Source organism: Cebus imitator, unplaced genomic scaffold (assembly GCF_001604975.1).
Source record: "Cebus imitator isolate Cc_AM_T3 unplaced genomic scaffold, Cebus_imitator-1.0 Scaffold192, whole genome shotgun sequence".
Lineage (NCBI taxonomy): Eukaryota > Metazoa > Chordata > Mammalia > Primates > Cebidae > Cebus > Cebus imitator.
This window is the reverse complement of record NW_016107507.1, coordinates 698039-725969: the sequence shown is the minus strand read 5'-3', so window position 1 is coordinate 725969 and position 27931 is coordinate 698039. Positions and strand designations below refer to the sequence as shown.

At 35.5% G+C, this 27931-nt stretch overlaps 1 protein-coding gene and 1 non-coding gene across 4 annotated transcripts in view; both read right to left on the bottom strand.

The window, feature by feature from the left end:
* Positions 1–27931, bottom strand: part of BCAP29 (B cell receptor associated protein 29) — a 46320-nt gene that overhangs the window by 17401 nt on the left and 988 nt on the right. For all 3 annotated transcript variants that reach the window (XM_037745110.1, XM_017546823.2, XM_037745109.1), the window contains exons 3-6: positions 24593–24693; positions 15107–15257; positions 13515–13650; positions 9430–9538 (exon numbers count right to left, since the gene is read on the bottom strand). In XM_037745110.1, coding sequence (XP_037601038.1) covers positions 9430–9538; positions 13515–13650; positions 15107–15257; positions 24593–24693 — 497 coding nt within the window. The remainder of the gene's footprint in view (positions 1–9429; positions 9539–13514; positions 13651–15106; positions 15258–24592; positions 24694–27931) is intronic.
* Positions 6171–6313, bottom strand: LOC119473902. The gene has a single exon (XR_005203158.1). It is a non-coding gene; the product is annotated as a small nucleolar RNA U109 (small nucleolar RNA).

The following is a 27931-nucleotide window of genomic DNA, read 5'->3' as shown; positions in this document are numbered from 1 at the left end:
GGGGAGCTGGGGAGAGATAGCAAGGGGAGAAATGCAGATGTAGGTGATAGGGAGGAAGGCAGCAAATCACACTGCCACGTGTGTACCTATGCGACAGTTTGGCATGTTCTTCACATGTACCCCAAAACCTAAAATGCAATAAAATAAATAAATTGGGAAAAAAAAAAAGAGTGTGATACACTGGAGCTATTCAGTAGTTAATCCTCACATGTACTATTCCGTTGCCAATGATCACTTATTGGACTGTTAATCTACAGTAATGCTTCCAAGATACTTGGAAAGTAGACAAACAAACTTCTGTTCCATAAGGACATAAATTGTGGTTTAATTATATTATCATTTTTTGGTACATGCCTATATTGTCAGGTATGTGCAGGTAAAGGTTTACGTTTTATTCATTACTCCAATCAACACCTCATCTCTTTTAACCTCACATCCACCTGTTGATAAAGTTTGCTGATTTACTTCCTTTGCAGCCCTACAATCCATCCATTCCACTTCAGCTCTGTGACCACTATTCTCATTTCTAGATTAGATTATTAAGTGGATTTCTCACGTAGTTGCCCAGCCACTTTAATTCATTGTCCATACTACTGTCAAAGTGATTGCTCTCAGGACTAAAAGCTCTCTAAGAGCGCCCTGAAATGTTAATATACAAACATGGCACATGAGGCCCTTCAGGATGGCTTCTAGGCCTACTGCTCAACTCTATCCACTGTTTTCATCTTATTTTATGCTCCAGTTGCTGGTACTACAAGTGAGCTCCTTGTAGTACCTCAAAAATGCCTCTAGTTACATGCTGCTCTTTCTTGTTATAACATCTTGTTTATCTCCTTCCATTTCATCTGGCTAATAAATATCATCCTTTAAAATGTCAAGAAAGTGTCCTTGAGCTCCAGTGTTGGCTTCTACTACAACTCAAGCTTCACCACAGCTTGTATTGAACTTATGCCTTTACTATATTGTGGACTAGTCAAGAAACAGAGCTGTGTCTTATCTGTCTGTCTGAGTACCCAGCATATTGCCTAGTATTGGTAAATGACTAAAATATGCTCCTTGAAGTAATGAAAGAACGAATAAATGAAAAGTGTAAGCTTTAAGCATTTAAAAAATTCACTTGTGTGTCAACAGTTCACTTGGAAATGATAAATGTCAGATGAATAATACAAAGTGTTACTTTAGTCACTTGATGGGAATCTTGGTTGAAACAAGATAAAAACACCTTCAATCAAAAACCAAAATACTCAGGATAGCTGAAACAAGGCAAACAGACCATTTTGATGAAAATATACTCATGTTACAAATATCTCACACTATTTCAGTATCAAAAACAAAATATAAATAAAAAGTACCACAGAATCTAGCTCAATTAAAACAAAAAACAACCCTAAACACTGATTCTAAGAATGGGGCAGGAAATGTGCAAGATAAGCCTGGAGTATCTTGTAACACCAACAAGAAAGTGCTCCAAAAATGAAAAAAACAAAAACAACCAAAAATGGAAATGTGTCAAAGGGACACAGGAGCCAAATGAAAGAGCTCCCAACGACAAAACCTAGACAGCCTGAACAATAAATTAGTATTAAATTATAACCCAAATTATAAAACAAATATCCATGAGTCCATACTGACATAAACAAATGGTATAGAATAGACAAATCTGTACAGAAGAATTCCAAATAATTTACAAAGATACTCTACTTTCAAGGAGGTTGAGCATAACTTTCCATCTTTTTTTTTCTTTTTTTAGTACATTCATCTGCACACTGATCCCCATTCGAAGTATGGGCTGTGAATAGTGACTTCCTTCCAAAGATTACAGCATGGAAAAAAAGGAAAAGAGTAATTTTACAGTTCAGAAACTAGACAAGCACTATTTTAGCCAGGTGATCAAGGTCAACATCAAAAGTGATAAATCATGTAATAATATGTACACTTGATACAATGTGATGAAAATTGGCACATAGCCTCTGTGACTTTCAAAACCTATACAAAAGTAGAAAACATGGAATCCAGGAAAGAAGGTATTAATACAGGAAAGAGGCAAAGGGAATCCTCATAATGATGATGAGTACATAGCTGTAATAATATGATATAGTAAAAGCTATAATATATTTAAGTTGAAAGGATATATTTAAATATATTTAATAGCATTTAAATAATATATTTAAATTAAATGGAAAGGATGGTGGGGGATGGGAAGTATGAGGAGCTGGGAGGGAAACTGGGTGAGATAAGAGATCTAAGTCCTTGTCTTCCCTATAACAAAGTTAAAGATAATGTCCCATACTGAAAGATCAAAAAAAAAAAAAGCTACCTAAACACTGCATTTAGAAACCTGGAGGCACATATCAGGGGACATTTCTTTTTCTTTTTTGAGACAGGGTCTTACTCTGTCGCCCAGACTGGAATGCAGTGGCATGATCTCGGCTAACCACAACCTCTGCCTCCCAGGCTCAAGAGATTCTTTTGCCTCAGCTTCCCGAGTAGTAGTGATTACAGGCGCGCACCACTGCCACCCAGCTAATTTTTGTATTTTTAGTATAGACGGAGTTTTACCACATTGGCCAGGCTGGTCTTAAACTCCTGACCTGAAATGATCTAGCTGCCTTGGCCTCTCGAAGTCCTGGGATTATAGGCTTGAACCATCCCGCCAGCCTCAGAGGACATTTCTAAAGGAGTTGAATGTAGTTGCTTCTGAGGACAGGGCCTCAGGAGACTGCTCTTTTTCATTATAAGCCTTGTGTTACTATTTTACTTTAAAAAGTGTGTATATGTAAAACTTTGATAAAATGTAAAAAAAAAGTAAAAGTGCTCCAGATAAACAGTCCCTTTTATAACAAAGGCTCTCAGAGCTGGGAAGACCTCTAGAGAGCTAGTCCCATTTTTTATTATAATGAAAGGAACATGCGAATTTCTTAAACCATTTCTCTTCTTCTGCAAAGTTTTATTATTCCATATCAATAGTTCTAACAAATGTTCTAAACAAACGGCCACACTCTAACACTAATGAGAATTGGTTCTGTTTACTGGCATACCCTCTCTTCTCCCAGTGCTCTACATAAGGGAGTTAAACATTGAAGACTAGTGGCCCCATTTCGCATAACACACTTGTGTTATGAGCTAACAGATGCATAAAACCTGCCAGGTCCTGTCCTAAAGATACTAAGATTGCATGAAACATTCTTCAGATGTGAAGAATATGGTTTAATTAATTACCTAGAGAAGTTACTGTGAAAAGTTTTTTTCTCATAAAAAGGAAGTATAATTTTAAGGGTCAAAAAGCCAACAATGAAAAAAGTTCTTCATGGTTATTTTCGCTTAATTACATTATTTGGAGCTATATAATAGACATTAAAGGTTAACTAGTTCAGTCCCTCATTTTACAAAAGAGAAAACTATGGCCTAAAAAGAATCAATGACTTCACCAAGATTACCCAGTGTATCCTCAGATTTTGCAATGTAATTCATATGACTTAGCATAAGTTATATGAACAGCTTCTAATAATTAGGGTCTACCCACAAAGTAAAGTTGGACTAGAGCCAATTAATTAGATAATTCAAGCCAAAAAGCTACTGCCCCAGATTACCTGGGTATTTGGAAAAGGTTTTTTAAAAAACATTAAAAAAATTTTTTTTTACAATAAAAAGCTATCTTTTTCATTAAGCAAAAGAATTCATAGTAGAAAATAATTTAAACTCCAAGAAAAAGTCAGTTGTTGCACATGCTAAAGGAAACCACTATTAATAGTTTGGTGCATTATTTTTTCCTAATTGAAAGTGTTTTAAGACTACAGTTATCCAGTTTAATTTTTGTACCTCACATGGCAATAAACATGAACCTGCTCTAAGCTGATATTATTAGAAAAGTATTTACCATGAAGGATTTTAGTAAACATGCATATCTAGGTATGGAATAAGACAGTAGAAAAGAACACCAAGTCATTCAAAGTAATCATCTCCTTCGATCTCTTAGGGGCTCTATCAATTGACCCCTCAGCCATATAGCATAATCATTCACTGCACCTAGTGTATCAGATCAACTTCTAACAGACCAGACTACTTTTTGCTTTCCTCTTCTCACTCACAACATTAGTACCATTTTATTCATTTTTCTGCCATAAATGTCCATAAACACATTTAGAGAATTGTACTTGACTACATCTTTATCACCTGGAACATTCCTTTATTCAATATGCATTTAGCACTCTCCACTCATGTTTTTGGTAGACTAGCCCATGTTTCACACTGAGGAGGAAATGAATCGCTTTATGTACATATGTTTGGTTCACCATCTGGGCTATAAGCTCTTCTGAGAAGAAACTGTTTTCTCTTGATTTAATGTCCCTCTGTAGAGATTATAAAAGCTTTTCCCTATAGACATCGTTATATTTGCTAGTACTATGAATAATATATAAGGTATCTTTGAATTTCTGTCTTAATATCTTCTCTATAACTATTCCCCCGGTCACTGAAAGACACATAGCTTATTTTATGAGTACAGGCCTTGATAACAGGTAAGAAGCTCACAGGAAAAAGAAACATCACAACTAAATGGGAATGTAATGGAACCAAACAGGATGAAATATCACCATTACATATTAGTCCAAAAAAGTAGTTTGTACCAAGCAAAGCCTTCTTTTCTGTTTTGACAATAAGATCAACATGTGAAGATAACACAGAGATGAACTAATAAATCCTTTATTTACCTAACTAAAAGGACAGGTCATGGATTTTACTTGCTTTAAATACTTAAAATACTATTAATTACATATTGCCTATTGGCAAATCCTCAAATAAACTATACTATTCTTTCTTAATGTGGAGGGTTTTTTTTTTTCAGTTGATACAGGAAGGGACAAAGATGTCAAAGAAGCAAAACTTCCAGACATGTAAGCAGATAAGAAAAAATATTTTTTTCTTATTTAAATCACAAAAGCTCATAAAAAGAAAAAAAAAAAAAAAAAAAAAAAAAAAAAAAAAAAAAAAAAAAAAAAAAAAAAAAAAAAAAAAAAAAAAAAAATCTATGACCAAAACCAGCAAACCGTTTTTAAGCATTAACGATGTTAAAATAATTTGATATAACTGTAGGTAAAAGATAACCGAGTTCATGTCCACAAAAACTCACAACTGTAAAACATGCTTAGGGCGAACTTTGAGAATTTATTTTTAGATGAATACGTGGTTCATTTGTAAGAAACTAGAAACCCTATAGTTTCAAATTTATGCACAAAATATATGACTTATTCTTAACATTCAAGAGGCAGGCATTTAGTGTTCTGGGTATATAGAATAGCAATTCCCCTGTAATTTTTTATTTTGTTTTGATCTCCAATTTCTCTTGGAAAGCACTTCAACTATTTTTCACTCTCTAGTCTCTATGTTAACTGGCAATAAAAGGTAAAAAAACTGAATATCTTCAAGGATACTGAAGTTGGTCTGTAAAAGGTAATTTTAGCTTTGTTCAAGGTAAGTCAAGGTGATATAAAAGCATTTATCTGTGAAGAGAGCTCAATTATCAATATTTTAAGTGGGGACTAGAAGGTTCTGTTTCCTGGTTCAAATGTACTATCTTTACTATAGGCTGCTAATACAGGTACCCATAATAGGTCTTTACACTCAGCTTCTGATTTGTTAGTATATGCTTTAAGAAATTTATTTTAAGTTTGCTTTATCCTCAAGAGGTATACTTTTTAAGGAAAGTGTTAATTATGCTCCACATTAAATGACTTTACAATGAATCAATTACTTGAAAAGTTCTTTTAAAAATTGCTGAGGCCCAGGCACAGCAGTTCATGCATGTAATCCCAGCATTATTGGAGGGCTGAGGAGGAAGGGGTTGAAACCAGAAGTTCGAGACCAGACTAAGTAGCAAAGCAAGATCCTGTCTCTACAAAAAATAAAAAAAAATAGCAGCTGGGCATGGTGGTGTACTTGTGTAGTCCCAGCTACTCAGAAGCGTGAGGCAGGAGGATCACTTGACCCAGGAGTTTGAGGTTGCAGTAGGTCATGACTGCACCACTCCATTCCATCCTGGGCGACAGTGAGACTGTCTCCAAAAAAAAAAAAAAAATTGCTGATGAAACAAACAAGAAACAAAGGAAAGCCTGAAACCGAGAGAAGAAAGGCATGGTCAGGAAATTTCCCCCAGTTACTGTTTTTTCTTTTCTTTTTGTAGGAGATATACGCCACTATTCAACCTTTACTATAAGATTGGCAGCCCTAAGAATTCCTTTTAATATATGGCATGTTTTTAATATCTATATGTATTCCTGCTCCCAAAAGAATGAAGAACAGACATTTCCACATACAGCTCAATCACTTTTTAAACCATATTTACTTTTATCATTGCTTGGATGTATGTAGTGACTGAATGGTACATATTTCTAGTTATAAGAATAAAGGAAGGTAGGCTAGGTGCAAGGCTCATGCCTATAATCCCAGCACTTTGGGAGGCCAAGGCGGGCGGATAATCCAGGGTTGAGAGTTCGAGACCAGCCTGCCCAACATGGAGAAACCCTGTCTTTGCTAAAAATACAACATTAGCTGGGCATGGGGGCTTATGCCTGTAATCCCAGCTACTTGAGAGGCTGAGGCAGGAGAATCGCTTGAACCTGGAAGGTNAAAAAAAAAAAAAAAAAAAGAGAATACAGAAAGGTATTTATTTATGAAAATAAGTAGTTTTCTTGGAAGAGACCTTTAAAGTCAATCTCCTTGGACATCAGAAGGTTTCTCAATGAAATATTTCTCTTATGAGAGCTTATGAACTTTGTAAATTCTTCAAAGCTTAGGTACTAATTTTTCATGGCAGTGCCCTTTTCCAATTACTCCATACATTGAGACATCAGAGTTACTGTTAAATGGGTCATTAAAATGACAGATCACGTCCTTACAACTGACTAAGTCCTGAGTGTAAATTAGGTGCTTTGGGATATGCACACTCTCTTTTGAATTGCTAAGGTGATATTACTGCACTGAAGCACCAGTAATAAGTTTACAAACTCTAGTCAAAATAGGAGTCTGGAGGTTAAAAACTGAAGGTGTTTGCCAGTATTGACAGAGTGTTCTTAGTAGCTGCCTTCAGAATGCCACATTTCTAATTTGGGGCTAACTAGCTTAAATAAATGTTGGTATCTATGTTTTGTTTCCACTAAAACACTTGAGAGAAAATGTTTCACTTAAATTTAAGTAACACCAAGGATAAGAAAATTCACATGGAAAACACCCTATTTTCCTCTTAAAAAAAAAAAAACCCTACTTTGCTTTTTACTCTATTTTCAAATATAAGAGATCCTTCTAAATCTTTCTTAAATACTGTCACCTAACACCCTCAAAATTTAGAAATCCATGAATATTTTTGAGTGGTACTGTACACAAAGCATTGTACTACTCTATTCATCCAAATCATGTGCTATTAATTGATATAATTTCTTAGTTCTTATCTTGCTGAATTTGACTGGTTTAGGTCAACAGAACATGACCAAGGAAATACCTACTTTAGAAATGCAACTTTGATCTTCTCAAGGTCATTATAAATGTTATTTTTTAAAAAAACCTTTGGGTAAATAAAATGTGTTCATAAAATATTATACATCTTGCAGGAACCAAATAGGACACACTCAAACAGGTAAAATCTGCCTTTACCTCAACACAAATTCACTTTGAAATTAGTTCTGCAGTCTACACTTCAAACACAGAAGCTGGTTTCACTTGTTATCAGATTATAAACACAATGCTTACATTGTCAAAGAACTCATTTTCTCTAAAATCTGATTTTGTCCTTTAAAGAAATGCTCATGTATTGAGTTTAGTCTTATGCCATATTTAAAGAGTTAAAGCTCAAAATATCTCAGAGCCGGAAGTTTTGAAAGGCCAAAGGTGAAACTAAAGTGGAAATGTAGCACACATCCACTCCTGTCTATCTTTTATTTTTGTGCACCCTGCTTATAACATAAGAAAAGAGATTCTTGGTGGATACAGAAAAAAGAAAACAGTATTTTTGTGTTTTGGAAACAGATCATTTCATTCTTCAAAAGAATTAGCAGCAATATTTTATGTGGGTTAAAAAAGAACACCAGTTTCTCTTTTGAAATGTCAGTTGTAAATGGTAGGTAACTACTAAATTCGTTTTCATACAAACACTTAAATTTTTTGATCAAGTTCTAAATCTTTTGGAATTACAAAAAGGCAACAGTACCAACTAGAAGATTCTTGAATTTTGGGCTATACTATGCCAACCATATAATATACTACTTTGTCTAGAAGGGTAATTTATTTTTTAACTTACTGCTTCTGAATTATCTTCTTTTTTTCACTTGAAATGATAAGTAGGAAAGTGACTAAAGAGTCTTGTATCACATAAATATTCTCCTGCAGATTTTTGTTCTGTTAGCTTTTATCTTTATGCTTCCCATCTCAAATTCAAATATATCCTGATTGAAGTAAACCCTATCCAAACAACATACATATTCAACAATAGCAAGTTCTATTACAGGGAAACTTCTTTTATACTGAGGCCTAAACTTGAAGAAGATTTAAACTTATACATGATATGAAGTAGGTCCTTGATGCACGGAATAGTCTCCAATTTACCTCTAATTTAAAGTAGTGAGAGACATTTGAAACTGGAGAAGGTCTCAGCATTGATCATTACCTTAACACTGACTGGCAGTGAGGTTTCTCAGTATCTGGCCAACACAAACAAACAATCCGTTGTATGCAGAAATGCTGCAAAGTTTCAAGCCACAAACTTACACTGAGTTTTTTTGAATGACACTGAATTGGGGTATCTACTTTTCTGTTCTTTGATTAGCAAACGTTTTCTTTTTGTTGTTGTTGTTAAATGTAGAAGAAATCGCTCCCTTCAGGGAAATGGAGTTGGGGTGCTCCACTACAAGCCTACACTGCAATGTTATGTTGGAATGAGGCACTGAAATTCTTCGCTGATATCCCAGATACTGCTGCCTACTCTGTGCCTACCTGTCTCTTTTGAGGAACGCTTTCCTTACGTCTAACAGGTATGATACATTAGTGCTTGAAATAAACGGTATCTTTTCTTGTAGGAAAACTGTTCCCCTGCAATTGTTTCTCTGAAAGGAGGAATATACGATGATGGAAAAATGTGATTCATTTTATAAAAACATATTTATAAACAACTTTTTAGGAACATAGCTCTTTTGCTAAGGTAAGAACATCTGTATTTACAACACAGATCTGAAACACCTACATGTTTTTCTGTATAACAGAGCATGTTTCTCTTGGCTGACACAATGTTTTATCTTCATATTTGAACCAGAATTTATAAATAGGTCATTCTTGGTATCTTAGAAGAACATGCAGGCATTAGTTTTGTTTTAGGAAAAACAGTGAAGTGTACAGCATAAAATATCATGCTAGTCTTTTCACTTTTTCACATGTACACAAAGTTACCATCTGAAGTCTTCCTTAATTCAGTTTTCAGTTTCTCCTGGTCTTCTACTAGTTTTTTATTTTCTGCTTCCAAAACACGTTCTTCATTATTACCATGGCTTTTCAAAATCTATTGCAAAAGAGAGATATAGGAAGAAATAAGCTTGGATTGCAATAGCCATTCTTACAGAAAATGAGCTGAGTGACCTATCTAAAATTACTGGCCTATAATTTATTCCTTGTCCTTTTCAGAATTTTATAGTTTTCTACAATGTACTTTTGCTAACAGAAACTTAATATTTGGCAAACACATAAAAAAGATTTCTTTTTATTATGGCTAAAATCTCTAAAATGAAAATAAAAAGAATTTCTAGTTGCTATGACTAAAATTATGTTTTCAAAAGTATTTAGATAAATAATGTCTTTCTTTGTCAATTAACTGAGAAATGTAAATCTAAGGGAAAAAAACAGTTCTGAGGATGATATTAATTAGAAAACCCTTATGTTCTGATTGCAGAGCTGTCTACTCAGCCCGTTTTTATACAGATATATTTGTAAGAGAAGAGTATATCAGAGTGGAGATGGGTAAGCGGAAAATGACAAGCCCATTTCTATAGCTGGAAAATTATAATTTTCATTGAACAGTTTCCAAATTACTTTTATTCTGTTAATCTTTTGTAATACTCTTTATATTTTAAAATTGCTTCTGGCTTTAAAAATGTTAATGTCTATACCTTATCTTTTCTAGGTAACAAAAATAAAGACCCAAATAGTAAAACGACTGATCAAAATAAAAATATCATGGAGTAAAAATTTCATAATCTGTATTGTGAACAGAAACTATAATTACCATCAGAACTAAGAAGCTGACTTAAAGAAGTGATAAAGAATTTAAATTACCAAGAAGGACAAAGTGTTTGAAAAACAGAATATGTATACTGGTGTGGGTCAGTAGACCAAATAAAGAGGTAGCAACCTTTTTTTTTTTTTTTTAATTAGAAACAGCATCTCACTCTCTCACCCAGGCTGGAGTACAGTGGGGCAACCCATAGCCACTTAAGCCTTGACCTCCTGGGCTTAAGTGATCCTCCCATCTCAGCCTCCTGAATAGATGAGACTACAGGCATCTGTCACCACACCAGGATAATTAAAATGTGTGCATGTGCGTGCGTGTGAGTGTGTGTGTGTGTGTGTGTGTAGTAGGGATCTTGCTATATTACCCAGGCTGGTCTTGAATTCCTGGCCTCAAGCAATCCTGCCGCCTCAGTCTCCAAAAGTGCTGAGATTACAGGCATGAGCCCTGCACCTGGCCAGTGGCAGCAACTTGATAATGACAGGTTTTATAGTCAAGTAAAAAAGGAACTCAGGAGAATTTTAAACAGACTGACATAAGAGAGGCATTTCTACTGCAGGGTGATTTATTTTCTAATGTAAGCCAATATAGTTAACAAAACTCACAAAGTTCTACTGAGCAATGACTACATTCAAATATTTTACAATGCAAGGTGCTATTAAGAGATAAAAAATGTGAGAGAAACATGATCTTTACTTTCGAGTAGTAGAAAGGATGAGATGAGCATAAAAACTGTAGCACAAGACCAAATACAGTACTACTGTGCTACATAAAGAGAGATTAGGCAGGTCAGAAGGAGGAATTAAAGCTCGATTGCATATATCATATAATCCCAAGGACTATTTTTTGGAGATAGGAAGATTGAAGTACATTCTGAAACTAAAGGAGTCCCATATCTTCGCAAATTAAAAAAAAAGTTTTTTCTTTTTTCTAAAGAGCAGAAGAAAAAAAATTCTCTAACTCTTTTAATTTGTTGCCTACTTCAAGTTGAAAACAACTCCAGCTATCACTTCACTGAATTCAGTTCATAAAATCTCCAGTGATTACCCAAATTAAAAGAGAATCATTGAGTTGCAGGAATGTTTTCGCTGACTACTTGAATTTTCATGCCATTGACTTGGAAAAGTTGGATTTGTGTTAGTCTTGTAAATAAGCTTTCAGTACTGCACTGTAAACTTGCCTAAATTTATGATGTATAGCCTGATGCTGGAGAAAGACCAAGAGGGCTGAAATCTGAAATTTAATGACTACCAGCTACAACAATGCAAGTGTTCATTGTCTTATCTATCTTATCCCACCTTGGTAAGTTAAATCAGGGCAAAGTAAAGCTCTATTACTTGAAGTAGTAAAATTAAAAGTTAATTGGTCTTTCATAATTAATTCATTACTTTAACTACATATAAGAACTTTATAAAGGGGTCATAGGTACCACGTGGAAATTGTTTTACTAGACAGCATAGGAGTTGAGGGCACAAAATCATGGAGTTATGAATGTGGATTCTAGAGTCAAGCTGCTTGGGTTCAAATTTTAGTTCTGTCATGTATTAGCTGAATTATTTTGTGCAAGTCACTTAACCTTTCTGTGCCTCTGTTTCCTCATCTATAAAATGCAGATAATTACAATACGAAACTCATGGGGCTGTTGTGAAAATTAACAGTTAAAAACCTTACTGTGAAGCATCTAAAGCAATACCTGGCACAGTATTAACTATTATTTATATCTAAGGAACTTTGAGGCCCATAACATAGGTGATTTGTGCTAGGTCACACATTGGAACTAGTACCTAAGTCTCTTGAATCTCAAGGTAATCCCAGTTTCCACTGGATAATATGTTTCTGATAGAGAATGAAGAGGTATGGCTGGGTGTGGTGACACATGCCTATAATCCCAGCACTTTTAGAGGCCAAGATGGGAAAACTGCTTGAGGCTAAAGGTTTGAGATCAGTCTGGGGAGAGATGGAGGGAGGGAGGTAAGGAAAGAGAGGAAAGAAAGGAAGGAAAACAAAGAAAGGAAGGAAAAAAAAAACAAAGGGGGTGTTTTCACAAGCTTATCTTTCCTTAACTAATTTTTCAAAACCAACATGAGTACCTTGAAATAGAAGTTATATTGTATATTCTCACTTGTGGCCTTTATTGGTCACTTTATTGGTCAATTAATTATACTTTGGGCACTGACAGCTGCTTTGATGTCCAGCTCACAAACTTTCTCCCCACTGTATACTGGCTTTAACCCAGCATACCTGTACCTCCTCTGATAATCTAGAACCACTGATTGGGTCACAGCTATGCAGGAAGCAGTGAATCTGAACAGCATAGAACCAAAGGAGAGGAAAAAAAACACAAAAAAGAATAAATTTTGCAGGGTCAAGGAACTGGTAAGTTTCCTTGAATGGGTAACTGGCTCTGAAAACAATCCCAAGAGAAAAGTTGCAAAAGTATTTTGAGGAAGGAGTTTTTTTTTTTTTTTTTTTTTTTTAATTATAATTAAACTATATTAACTGAGAAAAATAATACTTTCCATTTTCTTGGCGCTAAATAATAAGAGGAAAACAACTGAAGTGGAAAAAAGCAGTGTTCTGATGGTTACAAATCATTACTCCAAAATGATGTGTATAATTTTAAATTAAGATATGTACATGATCAGTTGTTCTACAAATACAAGGCTGTCTGCTTTCGAGTTTAGCTATCGCATAGCAAAGCTTTGATGACTGTGTTTTTGTTTTTACCACTGTGAAATGAGATCAAAGAACAGAAAATAGAGGAATAACGTTAAAGATGTTAAATATTATATGCAATTATGAATCTAGCATAAATGATATTTCTCTGCTTTATAGAAACCAATCATTTAAAAGAAAACTAAAATCTAGGCTTAAAAATACTTTAACTGAAAAAGAAATGGAAACAGAGTTATAAAGACTTGCTTTAGATTATAAAGTAAACTAAGGGTAATGAAGGAATTAAAATTCATATTCCTAGGATACTATTTTCTTTATAAATCATAGAAAATAGGTCCAATGGTATTAATCCACTATGGAGAAAAAGAAAATCTAAATAATAGTAAAAATATTAGTGGGAACAAGCAAGTCTAAAGAATAGTAAAACTATTCTTGAAACAATTATTACCTAAAATATTGTTAATTATTGTCATTTTCTGCTTATAAATTATAAAAATACCTTTTTGATGCTGAAAACAGATATATTTCTCCTTGGGAACACCAACAACATTTAATTTTTACAAAGAAAACTAAATACCCGTTTTAGTTTTTCATTTTCTTCCAAAAATTTTTTGGCAGCCTTGTTAGTATTTTCTGCTTGAGTTTTAAGTACACCTTTGTTTGACAGTTCTTTTGCCAGTTGAGTAATAAGCGTAACCAGACGTCTCAACACTCTAAGAAAAACAAACAAACAAACAAACAAACAAACAGAATAATGTATTAGTAGACCAATCATCAGAAACCTATTTTAAAACAGTCATTGCCAAATGACTCCCCAGGTATAGGTGTGGTGGATGCAGATGGTGGTTAGAACACATTATTATTTTTTTTGAATTCAACTCTCTTAGTAAAAGCAGGCCCATGTTTCATTCCTTTGGAATCTTTGTTAGAAAACCAGCATTTGGAATAAAGGTTCAGTGGTACTTATTTTTTTCCTGTAGAAGGCTTTAACTTAGAGGAGCAGAAACAGGAAAATTTCAGACAGTGTGGCAGAGCCAGTAAGAAAATTCTTTTTTTGGCCCAGTTCAAATTCTGCTATTTAAGGAACAGTGTATAAGGTCAACCAAGCCGAAGAACTGCTCATTCACATCTGTTTATGGGTAACTGCCATTGTTAGAAGTAGTGACTATGATCTTCAATTATGCACCCAGCAGACATTCAATTACTGAAGAACTGCTAAGTGTCAAGACACTCTGCTAGGCACCGAAGACACAGCGGAAAACAGTAGGGTCCATGTCCTCAGGGGTTTAGCTACTATTTGGGGAAGCAAAAGTTAAAACAGTATTGAATTACAACCATGAATGACACTAGAAAATGAAATATATATATTCTTTGAGCACCTATAAGAGAAGACCTACCTACTTTGAGGGTAGTGATGGCCACAGAAGGCTCCTTTGAGAAAGAGGCTAATGGATGAATAACAGCCAGGAAATGAGGGAAGAAAAGTGTTCTGGCAAAAGGAATAGCTTGTGTAAAGACCATAAAATAGGAAAGAGTTAGGTACACTACAGAACTCAATCAATATTTGTTGCAAGATTGAATGAATGAATAAATGGTGAAGGTCAGTAAGGGTGGAATGCATTGTACACATCAGAAACACATATGAGACAAGGCTCCACAGAGAGATGGGGGCCTGATCATTCAAGGCCTTATGGGCTTGGCAAACCTACAAGCTGTTAACTACTGTTCATTCTTTGGGTATTTTATCTGAGTTCTTTTACAAAGATGTTATTTACAAATCTACAGTAGGCTGGGTACAGTTACTTGTGCCTGTAATCTCAGTACTTTGGGATGCTGCGGTGGACAGACCACTTGAGGCCAAGAGTTGGAGACCAGTTTGGGCAACAAAGTGAGACCCCATCTCTACAAAAAATTTAAAAATTAGCCCTACATGGTGGTGTGCACCTGTAGTCCTAGAAACTTGAGAGGCTGAAGAGGGAGGATCGCTTGAACCCGGGAGTTTAAAGTTACAGTGAGCTATGATGGCACCACTGCACTGCAGCCTCGGCAACAGAGCAAAAGGTTGTCTCTCTTAAAAAAAAATCTATAGTAAAGGTGGACAAAATGAGAAAGTGAAGCAAAATCATGTTTTTAAATTGTGCTCCTACTATTATTTTTTTTTTTACTTACAGCCAAAAAAATAGAGAAAATCCAGAAATGTAAAGATTTCTTTGAGACCTAAAAAGTTTCATCTGTGTGTGTTCATATGCATCAGGTCTGCTGGTAGAACTCTTCTCAATGGTATGAACTGAGGAATATTTCCTTACTTCTCGCACAGCATCTATTACAGAAGAAAATAAAACATTACTTTTGGCTTTTAAGAATGTAAACTTGTTAAAAATGGAAAGCAGTTTCAGAATAACTGGCCAAACTTTTAAATAATGGACTTCAGGTAGAGGTGATGTTTTGCATTCCCTCTACAGTACCTGGGAAGTTTTCAAGCTCAAAGTAAGTGCTCTGTAAATGGACGCTAGTAGCATATTTTGAATTACTATAGCATTTTAAAAATTATTCATCTAGTACTTGCCATCATTTTATTGTTTCTCATCTCTAACTATACTGCAAACTATCACTCTTTACATTTTTTGTCTCTAGGATGATTAAAATTCAGCCCCATTATAATCAATTCCAAGAGACTATCCCATTTCTTACTATACTAGCATTTTATTACATATTATTACTTTAAATGATTGAGATTTTCAAAATATTTGGTTACACTGAAATTTCCACTGGCATAAGGTTTGTTAAAATGGGATTTGATCTATGGCAGCATACTCTCCCCTGACTGAAATGTAGTGGATGGCAGCTGCCAGTGGAAATATTCAGATACTTGCTTCTTTGATGCTTTCAGTTCTGGGAAGTCTCAGATGCAGGGGAACCACTTTTTTCCAGGGGAAAATAGATATCAGCTTATCATCATCTATATTTAGTGTATTCTTAGTCACTGGATTCTTATATGTACAAGGGAAGGCATCTGCCTTAGAAGTCTCAAAATCCATTGGAGGTATGAACAAGTTAGAATGCTCCCCTTTCATGTGACCAACCGAAGTCCTGGGTAAAAGCTATTGCCACACAAGGAGACTCCAGTTAGAAAACTGAGGCCATTTTGACTACTATTTTATATTTAGCAGCTTCATTGAGATATAATTCACATACCATAAAGATTTACCTTTTTAAAATGTGTAATTCTGTAGTTTTTAGTCTATTTGCAAAGTTGTGCAACCATTACTACTATCTAATTTCAGAACATTTTCACCACCCCACAAAGAAAATCTATATACATCCGTCACTTCCCCCAGCTCCTGGTGACCACCAATCTGCTTTCTGTCTCTACAGAACTACCTGTTCTAGACATTTCATATAAATTGAATCATATACTATCTGGTCTTTTATGTCTGGTTTCTTTCACTTAGTAATGTTTTCAAGGTTTGTCTGCATTGTAGTATGTGTCACTACTTCATTGCTTTTATGTCTGAATAATATTCCATTGTATGAATGTGGTAACATTTGGTTTACCCATTCATTGGTTGATGGGCACTGAGCTGTTTCCAGTTTCCGGCAATTATGAATAATGCTGCTATGAACATTCATGTGCAAGTTTTTCACCAGCATTATGTTTTCATTTCTCTTGGTATATACCTAAGAGATGAACTGCTGGGCCATATGGTAACTCTATGTTTAACTTCTGAGGAACTGCCAAACTGTATTCCAAAGAAGCTGTACTAATTTACATTCCCACAAGCAGTGTATGTTGGTTCTAATTTCTCCATATCCTCAGCAATACTTGTTATTATCTTTTTGATTACAGTCATCCTAGTGGGTGTGAAGTGGCATTTCTTTGTGCTTTTGATTTGCATTTCTCTGAAGGCTAATGCTGTGGAACATCTTTTCATGTGCTTGTTAATCATTTGTACATCATATTTGGAGAAATATCTATTCAGATCCCTTGCCCATTTTAAAATTGGGTAATTTGATTTCTTTGTCTCTTAAGTGTCTTCCATAGAATTTTTTTCAAACTGAGAATTTTATAATAGCTATTCATCACACATAGTTATGTTTCTGTAGTCTTTTGACATACATTACTTTTATTAAATAGGTGCCAGACCAACTGTTTAATAGAAAGTTCTCATATTCTGGCTGGGTGTGATGGGTCATGCCTGTAATGGCAGCACTTTGGGAGGCAGAAGCAGGAGGACTGATTGAGGCCAGGAATTTGAGACCAGCATGGGTAACATGATGAGGCCCTGTCTTTTTTAAATATTAAAAAATAGGCAAAAAGAAAGTTCTCACTTTCTGAATTTGTCTGATGGGAGTGTAGTCTAATTTCTTTCTCTAACTCCTATATTTTTAGAAAACTAGAAGTCAGACTTGATTGGTTCTGCCAGGCCTCAGAAAGTAAAAATAAAATAAAACAAATACTTGATTGGATTAGGTTTAACACTTTTGGCAAGAATCCCTCATAATTTATGCTGTGCAATGTTAGTTTGTCTCATACTTTTTGATGCTAAATTTGATTACTTAGTTAAAATGGTGTATCAGTAAGGGTTCTTCAGGGAAACAGAACCAATAGAGAGAGAGGGAGAGAGAGAGAGAGAGAGAGAGAGAGTGTGTGTATATGTGTGTGTGTGTGTGTGGCAGAGTCGGGCAGAGGGCAGAGAGAGAAACAGAAAGAGAAAGAGAGAGAGCGAGCTTGAGATTTATTTTAACCAACTGGCTCACATGCTTGTAGAGGCTTGTTAAATTTAAAATCTGCAGGGTAGACTGGACGTCTAGAGATTCAGGGAAGAAATATAGTTTGAGTCCAAAGACAATCTGCTGGCAAAATTCCTTTTTGCTCAGAGGAGGTCAGTCTTTGTTCTAGTAAGGCTTTCAACTGATTAGATAAAGCAGACTCACATTTTGGAGGACATGATTAGCTTTACTCGAAGTCCACTTATGTAAATGTTAATTTTATCCTAAAAACACCTTAACAGCAATGTCCAGGATAATGTTTGACCAAACATCTGGGCACTGTGGCACAGCCAAGTTGACACACAAAATTAGCCATCACAGATCATGACTACCTGATTTCTCCGTTTTAAAGCTCTGCTTTTACCTTTGCAATTAGCAAGATACCTGTTTTTATTTTCTCCTTTACTGCTGAAATCTGGTAGTGTCAATCTCCCAATTTTGTTATTAGTAAAGATTTTTTGGCTGTTATATGAGTTCTTTGCATGTTTGCACAAATTTTAGAAGCAACTGATCCACTGCTACAAAAATGCCTGTTGGGTTTCTGACTGGGACTGTGTCAAGTCTGTAGATCAGTTCTGTAAGAACAGTCTTTCCAAATGATGAAAACAGCTCCATTATTTTGATCTTCTTTAATTTCTTTCAGCAATGTTTTTGTAGTTTTTTTGTATATAGCTGTTGTGCCTCTTTATAATGTTTATTTCTAAGGTTTTTAGGCTTCTTGGTGTATTCAGAAAAGATTTTAAATTTTTAAAAAATTTCATTTGCCTATTGTTTACTGCTTATAGTAAAGAAATACAATTACTGACCGACCTGTATTTTGTGAACCCACTATATTAATTTCTTTGTTATAATAGCTTTTTTGTAGATACTTCGGGATCCTTTCTTTATTTTTATTTTTTTCTGGGACAGGGTTTCCCTTCATCACCCAGGCTGGAGTACAGTAGTGTCATCACAGCTCACTGCAGCCTCAGCCTCTTGGGATCAAGTGACCCTCCCATCTCAGCCTCCTGAGTAGCTGGGACTACAAGCGTGAGCCACCACGCCTCGCTAATTTTTGTACTTTCTGGTAGAGACAAGGTTTTGCCATGTTGCCCACGCTGGTCTCAAACTCCTGAGCTTAAGCAATCTGCCTGCCTCAGCCTCACAAAGTGGTAGGATTATAGGAGTGAGCCACCGTGCCAGGCCAGGATTTTCTGTATAAATAATCATGCCATTTGCAAATAAGAATGTTATACTTCTTTCTTTGCAATCTTTTTGCCTTCTATTTATTTTCCTGACTATTATCCTGGCTAGGACATCTATTACTTAAATGAATAAACAGAGTGTGAATATCCTTGCCTTGTTTCCAATCTTAAGGGAGAAGCCTTCGATATTTAAGTATGATGCTAGCTTGAGGTTTTTTATAGATCTTCATCAGAATGAGAAAGTTTCCTTCTAAATCCTAACCTACTAATCTTTTTAAAAAAACTGAGTGAATATTATTTTTTTCACTGTCAGTATTCATTGAGTAGATATTATTAAGGTGGAAACTGAAATCATTGATTTTTAAATCTTCTTTTTGAAAAGTAAGCATTCAAACCTATGAATTTTCCTTTAAGCAGTGCTTTAATGGCATCTTACAAATTTTGATATATTGTATTTTCATTATTGTTCAGTTAAAATATTTTCTAATTTCCTTTGTGAGTTCTTTGATCCAAGGATTACTAACAAGTCTTCTTTAATTTTCAAACATGTATGGGTTTTCCAGGTGTCTGTTACTGATTCCTATTTTACATACTCTGTAGGGGCTGGGCACAGTGGCTCTCATATGTAATCCCAGCGTTTTGGGATGGGGGAGGATCACTTGAGGCCAAGAGTTTGAAACCACCCTGGGCAGCAAAGCAAAAAGTTTGTCTCTATTAGACAACAAAAACAAAACCCCCATACTCTATGTGATTCCAATCCTTGGTAGGATTTCAATCCTTTGTATTTATTGAGACTTGCTTTATGAACCAGAGTATAATGTATCTTGGTGAACAGAGTTTAGTATAATCATGTATCCTTGCAAAGATTATGTATTGCAGGGGTCCTCAACCCCTGGAGTCAAACACCAGTACTGCTCCATGGCCTGTTAGGAACCGGGCTGCACAGCAGGAGGTGGATGACAGGCCAGTGAGCTAAGCTTCATCCGTATTTACAGCCACTCCTTATTGCTCACATCTGATAGCCTGAGCTATCAGATCAGTGGTGGCCTTAGATTCTGATAAGAGGGTGAGACCTATTGTGAACTGCACATGCGAGAGATCTAGGTTGCATGCTCTTTATGATAATCTAATGCCTGATGATCTGCCACTGTCTCCCAACATCCCCAGATGAGAATGTCCAGTTGCAGGAAAACAACCTCAGGGCTCCCACTGATTCTACAATACAATGAGTTGCATAATTACTTCATTATATATTATAAAGTAATAATATTAGAAATAAAGTACACAATAAACATAATATGCTCGAATCATCCCGAAACCATCCCCTGGCTCCTGCCTGTGAAAAACTGTCTTCCATGAAACTGGCCCCTGGTGCCAAAAACGCTGGGGGCTGCTGATGTACAGTTTATAGCTGTTTAGAGAGGCTTGATTTTTATACATTTTTAGGGTTAAGTCTGTTTTTTGCTTTAGGTCTTAGTTACAGTAAATTCCTAATTCCTGGGATATAGTCTCTATTCCTAAGAAGTAGTCCTTCTGCAATTTTAGTGGCAAGGTTCAAGGTCTTTACCAAGCCTCTCTAACTTGATGAAGCTCATACTCCAAACTCTGTCTCTCCTTGACAGCCAGCGGCCAAAATTTCTTCTCAGCCTTGCGGCTTTCAGCTGGCTGTTACTTCTCCGTTGAGCTCCCTGGAATCTTTCCTACACATCGATGGTTCCAGAGTCAACCAAGAATTTGAGGTGAGTTTATATGTAGATTTTGGGGTTCCCTTTCTGTGTTCTCTCCTTTCTTAGACATCCCTCTTATTTTCTAATCTCTCTGACCTCTGACCCCTTAAGTCAGTAAGAGTGGCTTTTTGTTTTGAGTTCTATATAGCTGCCTATGCCACATGACTAGAAAGTAGGTGGAAGAAAGGCTATATAAATGTGATCTCACCCAGTGTGATTTCCTTCTTTTAAGGGTTGACTTCCCTGTAGTTTCTGCCTGTTTTTGGTTGCTCTACCAGGGCTTCAAATACATTTTTTCATATTTTATCAAGGGTTTATAATTGTTAACACAGGAAGAATAGTATAATACAACTTGTTTTGCCATGACCAAAGTCATAATCCAATGTCTTTGAAAAAAAATAGGTTTTAATTTACTGAGGCAAAATTCATATAACATAAAACCACTTTAAAGTGAACAATTCAGTCTTGCTTAGTATATTCACAATGCTATGCAACTATACCACCTCAATCTAGTTCCACATTTCCATAATCTAAAATAAAACCCATATAAATTACTTCAAAATTTAAAAATTCTTAATTTTTGACTTTATATTTGTATGCCATATCTATTCATGAAAGTCTTAGTTTCTAATACTATGAACATACTCATTTGCTTGATGCTGCAATATATATAAAACAGCTTTTATGAAGCTCCTGGAAGAGGCTTTAACTCGGATGCGCCCTCCTCCAGGAACCAGTGGGCCGAGGTGGTCAGATTGCTTTGAGCTCAGGACCAGCCTGGGCAACATGACAAAATTCTATCTTTACAAAAAATAAATTAAAAAAAATAGCCAGGGGTTAGTGGCTCTCTCCTGGAGTCCCAGCTACTTGGGAGGCTGAGGCTGGAGAATTACTTGAGCCCAGGAAGCAGAGGTTGCAGTGAGCCAAGATAGCGCCACTGCATTCCAGCCTGGGTGNAAAAAAAAAAAAAAAGAAAAGAAAAAGAAATGAATAAATACATATAAAAAGAAAATGTATACAAAAAAGTTACCTTATTCAGAGATACAACTAAGAAAAAGGAAATAAATCTCAAAGTAAAATATAAATTAAGCACGAGTAATCCACTGGTTTTGCATTATTTATGTCATTGTTGTGATTGGAACATCAGGCTATGCACTTTACATATGTTACTGCATTTAAATCTTAAAACACCAAAGTAAGTGTCATTACTCCATTTTGGATGGAGACCTAGAGGATAAGTACCTGTCTGCTGGCCTTAACTATCCATGATGTCCTTGTTCCCTGTTTGCGCAAAGATGCAGGCTTCAGCCAGCAGTCATCATTCTGCCTTGTGACTCTCCTGGTTATAGGAGATGAGGAGTGAATACCTGATGCCAGCTGGTCCAATTTTTTTTCTTTGATTTGGAATTGGGTTTCAGAGATGGTGAATTAATCCTTGCATATGTCTGGAATGGTAACACCTGGCAGTTGTGTGGTACTTATTTTCTGCCTTGGAGATATAGTATCAGAGTTCATAATAAAAGAAGAATGAAGTACATATATAGGGAAAATGTATGGACAAGAAAAGGACACTTCAGTTCCAAGTACTAAGCCCTCCCTAGAGTTTGGCTTCCCTGGGCCACTCTGCAACAACCCTGTATTTTATTAAAAATTTTCCTTTTTTGGTCAAGTGAGTTCAAGTTGGTTTCTTTTTTTTTTGAGATGAAGCTTGCTCTTGTCGCCCAGGCTGGAGTGCAATGACACTGCGATCTCGGCTCACTGCAACCTCTGCCTCTTGGGTTCAAACAATTTTCCTGCCTCAGTTTCCCAAGTAGCTGGAATTACAGGCACGCAACCCCACACCCAGCTAATTTTTGTATTTTTAGTAAAAATGGGGTTTTACCACGTTGGCCAGGCTGGTCTTGAATTCCTGACCTCAGGTGATCCACCCACCTCAGCCTCCCAAAGTGCTGGGATTACAGATGCGAGCCACCACGCCTGGCCAAGTTGATTTCTAATGTAACCAAAAGAACCTATACTACAGCTCCCCTCCCTAACATGATAAGCGAAAGTTTTATGTAGAAATTTTTGTGATAATTTTAGAGTTAGAAGATCACAATACTCTTGCAGAAGCTGCGGAGAGTATTTCCATCTCTCCCTTCATTTCACAAGATAAATAAATCAAACCCAGAGAAATAAAAGCCATTTTCAAAGGCCACTTAGTTAGCTGGTGGCAAAACTGGAACCAGTTTTCCTTATTGTTCTTTACTGATTTATTGTGACTAATTATATGGCCAGATTCAATCCATAACATTAATAATGCACCATGAAACAAATACTTACATTTTGAAAAGAGGCACAAACCATTCACACCCAGATACAATTAGCTTTCTGTTTTTGACAACACCATTCCTTCTCAAACCAGATGTTCTTAGTTTTATAAAGAGGATTCTACTTGCGAGGTTGGTGGTTTGGAACATGGAAGACATTTTCTCACAAAACAGTATCAAAGGTGGCGATTAGGTTCCCAAGCTCGCCTCTCTAAACCCTATTTAGAGAGGGAATTCTGAGGGAAAACACACTCTGTGCAAGAAGGGGCATTTCAAGAAGTAGCTGGGTAATCTTAGACAAGTCACTTAATCTCTCTAAGCTCAGTAACAACAACTAGAAAAACATGGCGATTATTTAGACTCATGGAACTTCTGGTTTGACAAGAACCTAAAGGTCTACTTTTAATTTCTAAGATACTGTTATGAAAATTTAAAATGTGCTGAAAAATGAGTACAACAAACATCTATAATCCCAACACCTAGATTCAGCAACTGTTAACAATTTGCCATATTTGCTTTATTTGTCTTTTTAAAAACCATGTGAAAGTTAAGTTGAAAACCTGACACTTGACTCTTTAAATATTTCAGCATGCATGTCCTAAGACTAAGGGCATATTCTTACATAAAAAGTGTTAGTAAACTTTTTCAGTAAAGAGGCAGACATTAAATGTTTCAGTCCATACAGTTGCAACTACTCAACTATGTATTTGTGGATGGAAACAGGCATAGATATTATGCAAACAAATGAGCATGGTCATTTTCCAATAAAACTTTATTTATAAAAATAGACATTTGGCCCTCAGGATATATAGGTTGCTGACCCCTGCTATGTAACAATACTGTTATCACAACTAAAGTTAACAAAAATTCCCTAATATTATACAATTACTCCATATTCAAATTTTTGTAGCAGTCCCCAAATCTATGTTGCGGGTTTTTTTAAGAAAGGGTCTTACTGTTGCTTAGGCTGGAGTGCAATAGCTCACTGCAACCTTGAACTTCTGGGCTCAAACAATCCTCCAGTCTCTCAGCCTCCCGAGTAGCTGGGACTACAGGTGCAAACCACCACACCTGGCTAATTTTTACACTTTTTGTAAAGATAAGGTTTCACTATGTTGCCCAGGCTGGTCTCAAACTCCTGGACTCAAGCGATCCTCCCGCCTTGGCCTCCCAAAGTGCTAGGATTATAGGCATGAGCCACTGCACCCAGCTATGTTTTTTTTTTTTTAACCCAGTCAAAATTCACACCATGAATCTAAGACTCCTTTGGAGAGCCTAATGATTCTATTCTTTTGTTTGCCTTTCTAACAGCTAAGCTCTTGGGTGCTTGGGCCTTAACAATAACAAAGGAGAGACAACACCATGAGAAATAATGTCTGGTAACTCTGAACAGCAGGCTTCGCATTAATGTACTGCATTTAAATCTTAAAATAACCTAAAAGAGGTAAAAAATGATTGCACCCTGTTGAAACTTAAGCTTGAACATATGGAATGGTAGTATCTATCAATTGTGTATCAATATATCAGTATCCACTCTATGTACTATCAATATACTATACAAAGTCAAATGTGTACCAATTGCAACATCAACTCTATTAATTAAAAACCAAGAAATTCATTAAAAAAAAGAGTTATACTTATTCAAACAAGGGATCTAGTACTTACCTAGAAATAGAACAATCAATAGGATGATAATGGTAAGGAAAGCCTTGTTCCAAAAAGTTGCAATTTTACCCCAGACATTAAATGAAAAAATCTTCTGCCATCTGTAAAGCAATAAAATTACGCTAGGTATTAAAAAAGCAAAATAAAGTTTTGAAATACTTTCTAAATACTGAAGTAACATTTTGGTAATTGTGTAGCAAGTGAAAAGAATTACAGAAATTTAATTTTAAAATTTATTAATTCTGACATGACATAGAATACCTCATGAATTAAAAAACAACTCTTTCAAATTTAATAATAACCTAATATTTAATTATCCTCTGTCTGGTGGCTTAAATATTCTAAAAGTAAACATACATGAACAAAACCTTAAAACAGAATTCTGGCAGTAGTAAAATGTTATATTGTTGATAGAAGCTATTACTCTGTATCTTTTTCATGGTCAGAGCAATGACCTAGAAATAATGAAGATACATTGTTCTAACAATTGGCAACATTTCAGGTGTGGGGTCTAACTCTGCACATTGATTTTTATACAGCACGCTTTTTTTTTTTTTTTTGAGACTGAGTCCGCTCTGTCGCCTAGGCTGGAGTGCAGTGGCACGATTTCAGCTCACTGCAACCTCCGCTTCCCGGCTTCAAGCGATTCTCCTGCCTCAGCCTCCTGAGTAGCTGGGACTATAGGCATGTGCCACCACTCCCGGCTAATTTTTGTATTTGTATTTTTAGTAGATACAGGATTTCAGGATGGCCTTGAACTCCTGACCTCATGATCCACCCACCTCTGCCTCCCAAAGTGCTGGGATTATAGGCATGAGTCACTGCACCTGGCCTACATAGTACACTTTTAACATATACTCCAAGTAAAAGTTTCTCTACTTTAACCATGAGGGAGTTAAAAAAATTACCCAGTAATTATATACAAAAATTGAAAAAAATCTTAAATATGTAGTTTGATAACATTCACACACATGACACACATATATAAAACCATGTAATTACTACAGGTATAAGATGTAAACATAGAGGATATGAGATGGGGAAATAAACAGCCTAGATAGATTGAACAGTACAAGCAAAGACAGTGGTAAGAAAGTATGGGTTGTAATGGCAGAGTAACAATCCATCACACAAAAGGAAAGGTAACAGACTTTGTACAAGGGCAATTTAAATGAGTAAAATTTTAGTAAAAGGAGACAAAAAAAATGTAATAAGCACTTCAATACACTTCATGAGCTACAACTTGAAAAAAAAGTTTCACTTTAAGATTAGGACAAATTATTAACTAATAAACTTTGAAAACAACTTTAACTACTTGACATTGGTGAGGAGTGGGAGATTCATACAGATGTACTGGTTCCTTTTGTGTCTGCTTCCAATTCCAAGCTTTTTATATAGACAACATATAAATTATGCAATATAAAACTTTTATATTATTAAGAGAACATAAGTGGTAATATCTTCATCTACGTCCAAATGTACATTTACTTATTTCTTCAAGGTTTAGTGTAGTGTAAAAGGGCACATAAGAGACCTCCCGTAGGGAACAACTTAAAGTGCTCCATAGGGAGCACTTATCATAGATAATATATATTGTGTTCTCACTACATTATGGTTCTAAGTACTTTTGCATGTTTTCTCTCATTTAATTACAACAACTACCATATGAAGTAGACACTAGTACTACCTCCATTTTACAGATTGGGAAACAGATCAGAGAAGATCAAGAGCATGCCCAGGGTTAGTAACATACAGTTATAGGTGACCTGATTTCTGAGCATGTGCTTTCAACCATTGGGTTATGTAAGAGAAGAACAGAGACTAAATGATGAAATATTTTCTTTAAAGATTATGGTGACACACACATAAAAGATAAAAAGATATCGATAGACACATAGTAAGGACATATTGTAAATGATCTGTGTGCATACATACCGTATTTTCTTTATATTTGTACATGAGAGTATATTTATATATCGTGCATACATACGCACATCTATCTAATAGCTACTTTATCAGGATAGGTAAAATTTTTATATGGCAGGAAGAAAAATATTGATCCATAACTTATAGACCACTTTGATGGAGAAAAGATCAACTAACAATTTTTTCTTCTTTGCAAACCCTTAAGCCTTATCTATAAATTAGATGTTTATAAACAAGATCTTTCTTTCTCTTGAATATATAGGATTCTATCATTGCAAATATTACCAAAAGGCAAAACAGGGTTTTATTGAGTTTGAAACAAAACCTACAGGATGAGAGGCAGCATGATGGAGTAGAAAGAATACTAGACTAAGAGCCAGATTTTTGTCCAGAATCTGTCACTTACCAGCTGGGTAACCTTGGCTACTTGCCCTCCTGGGTCTCAGTACGTGATCTATAGAACACGGGTGGTATAGATCAAATATCATAGACCCTACAGTATGATTCAACTTTTTTCTTCAGTAAGAAAAAAACGTACTGAGCTTAACTTAGCTGATAGACAAGGACAGAAGAGAGCAGAAATCCAGGCAGGTAAGGAGCAAGTTAGGAGTTGTGAAAGACTATCTGGACCCTGAGCTAAGGTAAAACTTTAAGAAGTTTCTCCCAGTCCTGGGATTTTACTATACTTTAGTGGGTTATCTCTAGAATCTCATCTATGAAAGATTTTCTTTTATGCCAGGAGTATGAACTGGCAAAATGTCTTGCAACATTTTTATTACATGTGTATTTCCCCATTCATACTATCAAATTTCTGGGTCTAAAACCAAATGACTAAAAAGTGGATTATTACATGGGTAAAATGAGCCAGTGCTTGGCTAGAAATACTATACTTGGTTCTTAAAAACCTTAGAAGTTCTTTCACTAAAGAACCAACGCTAATACATGGCTGTGATACTTTACACATTCAACACTTTTAATATACATTCATTAATGTTATGAGAAATAAAAAGTAATAAAATTGTCATTAAACAGTAATGAAACTATTTCTTGGTTACATAGGCCAAAACTAAGAATAATTTATTGGCTTTGGTTTCTAAATTGCTGTTCCAGTGCCTCAATTAAACATTTTTACACCCATACAATACTGTAAACATGATTTATCCATTTATATTTATTTAGTTCATGGCTTCACAGCGCAACAAAAGAAAAGTGAAACCCGAGACAAGGCAGGACAGGTGTTAAATAATCGCTGCTGTATTATATCTGTAATCAACAGAATCAAAAGTACAGGCCCTTTTCCTTTTAGAAGGGAAGAAAAAGTTACTTCACTTGTACACATAACAGAGTTTTATATAAAATGTTATTTTAATATTGTCATTATATGCTACCTAATTTGTTAGGTGAGTTTATTTT